This window comes from Hipposideros armiger, unplaced genomic scaffold, assembly GCF_001890085.2.
Source record: "Hipposideros armiger isolate ML-2016 unplaced genomic scaffold, ASM189008v1 scaffold_596, whole genome shotgun sequence".
NCBI classification, from domain to species: Eukaryota; Metazoa; Chordata; class Mammalia; order Chiroptera; family Hipposideridae; genus Hipposideros; species Hipposideros armiger.
The window spans coordinates 758989-767326 of NW_017731946.1; the positions used below are offsets into that span (position 1 = coordinate 758989).

Below are 8338 nucleotides of genomic sequence, written 5' to 3' on the forward strand. Positions count from 1 at the left end.
TACACTAACACAAATTTCACTGCAAACATACACTTAGATATATTTGGGTTAGAATCCTAACATTGAGCATATTTATTATATTAATTGATTAGACATTTCCCGAAGGAGAAGAATTTTTGAGGCAGAAAAGTTCCATTAGGAATGGGAATGGGCAGTAGCAGGGACTGAAATGGGGGAAGGAGGGCCCAAATTTTATCTGCCTCACAAATTTACTCACCAGGATGAAAACAGACTGGGGACGTAAATATTTTAGGTCCCATGTCTAGTTTTAGTGGGTTTAGTTTAGAAAGGCACAGACCTGTTTCGTCGTGGGTCTCTATGGAAAAAGAAATCATGTTTTGATATCCATAATTCTTCTCCAAGTATAAAGTTTATATTTTTAAACTTGAATTCTGGAATTTCACGTTTAAGTCACAATGAAGAGTATTAAAAATGGTTACATTTCCTCTCCCCTCATGTATAAATTTTTTCAACTCTCTGTAAAATAAGAGAATAGGTCTACATAATTCCTAAATCTTTTCTTGCTGTAAAATTTTAACATGCTTTTATCTACTTGTAACATGGGGTTTTTTTTTGCTTTTCAGAAAAGTGGGAGCTAGATCCGTCTGAGTTGACTTTTGTGAAGGAGATTGGAAGCGGACAGTTTGGAGTGGTCTATTTAGGTGAATGGAGAGCACATATCCAGGTAGCTATCAAGGCCATCAATAAAGGCTCCATGTCTGAAGAGGATTTCATTGAAGAGGCTAAAGTGATGATGTAAGTATAAACAATACCCAGGTACATATCTTACCACATCCTACTGTCATGGAAAGAATGTAGATTTTGGAGTCAGTCGTACCTGGATTTGTCACAACTCTGCCCAACCTAGTTGTGTGCCCCAAGCAAATTATTTAACTTCTCTGTGTCCTGGGTGAGTTTTTTTCTGAGACTCTATTTCCTCACCTGTAAAATGGAGATAACAATACCTACCTCACTGCATCAATATGTGAATTAAATGGGATAATTCTAGGAAAGTGACAAGCATGTGTTCTTTTCTGTTCAATAATAGGTGTTCAATAAGTACACTTATTTTTTCCTTTCCCCAGAAGCAAAACTGTTGACTTTGTCACATAGTAATGTAAGGATAAAGCATTTGCTTTCAGAGGATTTACGAATCCTGGGCTCTAACAGAAGAGGGTCTTTGTAGACCATTGGACATAGCTCTTAACTTCTGTGATTTCCCCGATCAGTATTTTGGCTCAGTTGAACCAGGGTTGTGGTTTCTGTCTGTAATCTGGCCTGAAGCAGGGCAGGCCAATAATTTGACACAAATCAAATCAACATTCTTTAAGTATTTGTTCAATATTTACTTAGATGAGCAGCAATGTGATAAAGAAGGAAAACCCAGGTGGTATTACCTAGATTCTATTTTATTACCCAAAGCAATTTAGTTCTGTTCCAAGCTTGCAGGGTTCAATTGAAAAAACAAACAAACAAACAAATAAAATAAACGGAAGTGATTAAGTGGACCCATGCTCCTTTGAAGGCAGAGAGCAATGCTGTCTGTTTGACCTCACAACCTATACCCTAAGGGTCCTATCAAAATGCTCTTTCCATCCACTTACAATAAAATGAATTTCAATGAAAGTTATCATAAATACAATTTTCCAGTGACATCAGCTTCCCAAAGATGTTTTTGTGCCCCTAGGTTACCCCAGGCACCTACCTATCTGTCTGGCCTTTTCTCTCTGATACCATCCACATCAGACTATGGTTTTCCCATATCTAAAGGAGAGACAAAAATTATATTTCTGTGTGTTGGATTAAATAGGCATAATAAGAAAAGAATGAATGGAAGACGTGATTCATTGAAAGTTGAAGCTATGTTGGAATTCCTATCAAACAAGAGTTAGAGATGTCTAACATCATGACGAGGGGATTTTTGAAAGATTTAAACCCGATTGGGCATTTGGGGTCAGGATTTTTGAGGATGATATTTTGAGACAATGGAAAATACATGGAGTGTGGGGAATAGAAGTGTAATAGCTCTTGGCAGTTTATGGAGGTAGGGATGAAACTAAGGGCTTACTTATTCTTAAGTCAGTTCAGATGGATATGATGTGTTTTTGGGTTTGAACATAGTTGATTTTTTGAAGGTGGGGCTGGAGAAGTTCCCTTTTAACTTTTAACTGTGGAATGTAAATACATTCAGCTTTAAAAAATTAAACAGCGGACACACATTGAGCTGTATCTGCCAAGCAGATACAGCTTGGTTATACGCATATTATATTATGTATATACATATTATATTAGNAGAATACTTTTTTGACTAATTTATTTAAATAGTGGTACTGTCTTCTAATATATATATTTATATATGTTTTATATATATATTAAATATATATATATATATATTTTTTCCTTTTCTATTAGTAGCTAGGCTTGAAATGCCGATTTCTCTTTCTCCCTAGGTCTCATGACCCGTCTTCGCTACCCAGTTGGTCTGATGGGCAGTTGTCTGCCAGCCACAGCTGGTTTTAGCTACGGTAAGGTATGCACATGTACTCAAGCAAAATATCAAATCTAGTAAAGAATTTACCCCAGTTTCCCTCTACGTTCTTTAAATTCTCAGCTCTTTGGAGATGTCTATCTAGATTCATTTCTTCCAAAGTTTAAATCCCCTTTCTCAGATATTTAAATATATGCATCTCATAAGAACAATTTAAACTTTGGAGGAAAATGTTACACTTTTACTTCAGATTTCATTTTACATTATTAGGAGCCCTTTTGATAAACAACAGTTCTTTTTATTTGAATATTGGCTTGTTGCTCTCTGGTTACATGGGTGGCTGGGAACTGACTGCTCCCCAAGAGAACCTAGTAAAATGAGCTGCTAAAAGTGTCTTCTTTACCTTTTTTCAAATAAAACTTGTACAAAATTTGACTTGAAGTATTTTCTAGCAAATGTATTTGCAAGTCTGTGAGAATACATAAAAGCCAAAGAGTCCTGTTTTCTAATTTGGTGACACTTTATTCCCTCAAATTTCTCTCATTAGTGGGAATCAGAATATACTAGAAAAAATAATAGCACAATTATATTGTATAACAGGTAACCAGGACTCAGGGTCTCTATGTTAATTGGGATGGAAGGTGATTTCAGGGTGTTATGGGTGCCTGCATTATTTCTCTGTCTCATAAATACTATATACTGAGGGTGCCAAAAAATGTATACATATTTTAAGAAAGGAAAAAACTGTATTAAAATTGTAATATTCAATATATACCAATAACAAAAGATGAATACAAGCCATGTGTATACAATTTTTTGTCATCCCTGGTATAATAAAAGTTCCATCATTAGCAATTTATTTGAGTCAAACATGGTCCTGTTTAACTTTTTAAAAATAAACTTCTCAATTCCTTTTTTTTTTTTTTGGCTGAGCCATCCTGCTACCTGTTGGCAGCTCAGCGGCTGCTCAGCTCAGGCCGGGACTCGAACTGCTGTTGCTCAGAGTTCAAACTCTTGAGCGAGCTCTTAACCAACTGAGCCACTCAGCTGGCCCCTAAACTTCTCAATTCTTTTACCATCCAGAATAGTGCACAGTTCATAAGTCTATAGCTCGATTAGCTTTGCCTGGTTTTGACTACTTTATATAAGTGGAATTGGACACCGTGCATGTTTTTGTGTCTGGCTTCTTTCTCTCATCATTCCATGTGTGAATTTACCCATGGTGTTGGGTATGGGTGGTTCATTTTCATTGTGGTGTGGTGCTGCTTTGCCTGACTATAACACAATCGATTTGCCCATCCTTTTGTAGATGACCATTTGGGTTGTAACCAATTTTTGTCTCTTATAAATAATATTGTTATGAACATTCTTGTATGTCTTTTGATGAAGTCCAGTACACATTTATGCTCCAAAGTTGGATAGATACTTAAGAATAAAATTTCTGGGTAATAGGATATACACTCAGATGTTGTCAGTTTTACAAAGAGCTTAACCCAACTACATTTCAATCAACAGTGTATGGAGTTCCAGCATCTCCACACCTTTGCCCTTGCCAATAGCTGGTATTCTCNATTTTAAAATAAAAAACTGGATCAAGCAATAAAAAGAATGGAAAACAAGGGCTGAAAAGTTAAAACTATTGCTGCTATTTATTAGAGAGAAAAGAAAGTAGAAAAGAAATACAGCAACAAGAATATTTGTGCTGAGATTTGAACTCACAGAAATCTTTGAAACCATTGGAGCCATACCTATTAAATCCAGACTCTGTATTCAGCTACTGCCATCACCTCCAGAAAAAGTCAAATCATGTTATTGGAGGATACTTTGGAGGATCCAGTTATCGAAGAGTCTGTGACTCAAAACCCATGACTATCCTGTCTATGTTTTGACTTCTGGTCAATTTGGCTTATGACAATCTATCTCCTTAGCAGAATTAACAACAATGTAAAAAGTCACAGAATTCTTTCCATCAGAGAGATAGATTATCACCTAAACCACTGTTAGTAATTCACAGAATAAAACTATTTGACAAATAGAAACTTTGAAGTTAGAAAAAAGTGTTATTGTCTTAAGGAAATTCCTTTTTATGCTTATTTGGATCATGTGTTATAGGGACTCAGTCGATGAAGGCTCTAACCTCAACTAGGTCTTCAGAGTCACTGGTAAAAGTCCTTTCCTATTTTCTACTCAGGCTTTTACCATTCTCCTCAAGACCCATTTTCTAATATTACCCACTGCCCTATCAGCAAATTGCCTCGCTGTCTGTTCATTAAGAAAATTGAAGGCACCAGGCATAAACTGCCTTAATCTTGTCCTCCTGCTGCCATGCTCTCATCCTCACCTCATTCACTCCAGTTGTGGCAACGCCAAACCTGTGCCCTTGTTCCCGCCATTGGGACCACCCACCACCCATTCTTCCTTTCTCTCCTTATCGCTTTCATTTCTTCTGACCTTCTCCCTTCAGCCTGTAAACATGCTTAAGACTTTCTTATTTGAAAAACAAAAACAAAAACCTCCCTTAGTCTTTTCTTCATTTAGACATGGCTCTTTTAAGTCACACTTTTTGAAAAATCCAGTGTCTCCACTTGCTCACTTTTCATTTGCTTTTTAAATGTCTGTGATCTGGCTTCTGCCTCCATCACCCTGTGATTTACCAATGACCCCCATACTGACCCATATGGTGGTACTTTCTAGTTCTTATACTTTCAAGTCCTCTCTGCTACATTTGGCAGTGTCACCCCTTGAACTTCCTGGCTCTCCAGATGGTTTTTTTTTGTTGTTTTTTTAAAAGATTTTATTGGGAAATTGGGGGAGAGGAACAGCGCTGGGGAATCGGGGGAAGGGGAACAGACCAGTTGCTGTTGTCTTGTTCTTCAGTCTAGTTGTGGAGGGTGTTGCTTAACTGGCCCAAGTTGGCACCATCATTGCGCTCTTCCCGGGCGAGGCAGATCAGTCGCCGGCTTCTGGACGGCCACTCATGGTGGCTGCTGGCNTTTATTTAAATTTCCATGAGGTTTGCAAAAGAGAATTTAAAAATTTATAGGTGATAGGGGCTTTTCACTTTGGAGTTTGTTATTAATTTTAGTTTTATTGCTTTGTGGTATGAATGTTGTTTGTACTCTTTTTACTTTGAAGCTTTAAAAGAGAAGATCACTCCATATACAACTTTATTATATACATATTATATATACATATATATATATACATACATACATATGTACATACATCAATATAAGCCATACATGCAATCTTGGTTTTTACATTTTTGTCCTTTACATCTTGCGTCCCCAACAGAATGCAACAAAATCCTTGCACATGGTAGAAATTCAATGAAAGCTAGATTTTTATCATTTAAAATGGCTATAAGAGATTCTTTGACTAGAAAACTTGACCAGAAAATGAGACTTGTCTCTTGGTAAGCGTCTGGGAGGAGTAGGAAAAGACTCTGCTTCATGCATTCTGTTCACCTTGAAGGTCAGACCGTGCTATTTGGGTCGTGCAGTTCTCGAGTGTTATCAGCACTTCATAGGCATAAACTTCCATGGGTTTGACAAGATTCTGAGATATTTTCCTCTTCACAAGTGTAAATACACTCAGTAAAGCTGAAGCATTTTAAAATATCAAACAAAAAAATCAAACAAAACAGTCCAGCATTCAAGATTATTTGAAAGCAATTCATGGCTATATTGGGATTTCCCAAAGAATGTCCATGGAGATTCAATTCATAACCTAACATCAAACTTATTATCATAATCTTCCCTCCTGCCATTTCTCTTTTTGTCTCTCCCATATGCCTAGAACAACTAAAATGGCTCTCCTTGTTCTTCTCTCCAGGCTCCCCCAAATCTACTCTGTCCATCCTTATCATGAACTCTGGTCTCTTTTTCCACTCCTCCCACTCCAATTCCAGATGTATTTCTCCCTGCCTCCCTCACCCCCACCTACCACTTTATTTCTGTTCTTCCAATGTATCATCCTGTCAGTCTGGTCTCAGAGTTGTTCCCATTCATCAGCTATTTTGATCTATTATCTTGATCAATAAAACAAAAATAACTAAATGGTGGGGTACAAGATTGTCGAATGCAGAATTCTTCTTAGAAAAATTGGGGTCAAAGTTTTAAAATACTCATGTATTTTAAATTCTTGCCCTAATTATATTTTACTTTATAGGTATTATTTCTAAACCTGTACTTGTAAAAATAATCTCATCCTTTAATTGTAAGTCAGTATAACTTTGGTTTTCATTACTAAGACAGGTTTGCCTTTCTAATAAGGAATAAACTTGTAAAATGAATTAATTGTTTTGCAGTCTAAAGAAGGTGCATTTATTGTCCGAGATTCAAGTCATTTGGGATCCTACACAATTTCTGTGTTTCTAAGAGATAAAAGGTAAGCAATTGTGATTTTGGTAACTTTAGAAATAACAATCCCTGGGACAGTTTGTTTTATGGAGACACCATCACATAGAGAGTGTAAATGAGAGCCTAGCATACAGACACTGAAAGCTGGGACAACTGACCAATTCAGGTTGTATCCCTAACAAACTCTGTGTATGGCACTGGATATTACTTAACCCCTCCTCTCCTTTGTTTAACTATCAAGAGAGGAGGTTAGATTAGTTGTAGCACAGCTGGTGGTGCTTTCCTCATATTCCTTGGTCCATCCTGGGGTTTACCTCCAGAGAGTTCTCCTGCACTCAGACAGCATCCTGTATCTTTCTGCCTGAGGTTTTTCTCTGGATGAGAAGACTTGTGGCCAGGCTGAAAGTACCTGAGGATCCTAGGAGCAATCCTCCGTTAATAAGGAATGGGGGTTCGATAAGCACCTTAGTTTCTTTGCACTTTAGTGGGACAGTTCTGAGATGCGTTTCAGTCTCTTGTAGCTTCTTGGAGGGATTAAGCCCTAGTTGTCCATAGCAAAACTGCTCATCAATACAGCCTGTATGGGTTTTCCTCCCTTTTTTGACTCTCATCTCCATATACCCCTCACCGTGCATTTGTTCATTTACTTATCCAATACTTGATATTCAATAAATACTTATGTGTCCATTATGAGCTCTACATTTTTGGACACTAGGCTTGTCACCTAGACAACTTTGGCTGAAGTTATGTTTGAATCTAAGGCCCCAAAAATACAGCTAAGAAATTTTCTTGGGATGGTGAGGCACCTGTTTAACTTAATCCAATCCTTTCTTCCATGTGTAGTGCTGCTAGGATAAGAGTTTTGGAGGTGGAGTCCTGTTGCTTAATGAATTGACTTAGTTCCAATGTGATCTTTTGCTTGTTTACTAATTCATATTTTATTGATTGTAGAACTATGAAGGATACCATCAAACATTATCAGATTAAAAGGAATGACTCAGGACAGTGGTACGTGGCTGAAAAACACCTCTTTCAATCAATCCCTGACTTGATCTGGTATCACCAGCACAATGCAGCCGGTAAGTCAGAAACTTCAGGCTGAAAGATCAAGTCACGGAGCCAAGCCCTAGATGGGAAATGCATCTTTGGTCTCAGAAACTTAACAGAAGCAAATATTCCTATAAAAATGTTTAAGAGCTTGAAATACAACCTTCTTCTGAACAATCCTTCTCCTCATTGATGCTTCTTTGTTTTTCTAGTTGAGGGCAAGAGGGAGGTCGATTTTTTTACATTTCTGCCAGGTTAGAAAAATGATAAGATGACAGAGAAGTGAAAGGTCATTTAGTCATTATGCATTTGTTGTTTGAAATTTACACAGGGCTAAATGTAATAGGATTTCAAATGTCCTAAATAATCATGCTTCCTTCTCTTTGCTCCCACAAATTTCTTCTCTACTTTAGATAATTACAATAGAAAATTACCCTTAAAC

General features: G+C 37.2%; 1 protein-coding gene across 1 annotated transcript in view; it reads left to right on the forward strand.

The window, feature by feature from the left end:
• The window catches only part of LOC109371872 (tyrosine-protein kinase TXK-like), an 80587-nt gene that overhangs the window by 51039 nt on the left and 21210 nt on the right, over positions 1-8338 (forward strand). Inside the window, exons 6-7 of the mRNA XM_019624621.1 lie at positions 6798-6877; positions 7801-7928. Coding sequence (XP_019480166.1) covers positions 6798-6877; positions 7801-7928 — 208 coding nt within the window. The remainder of the gene's footprint in view (positions 1-6797; positions 6878-7800; positions 7929-8338) is intronic.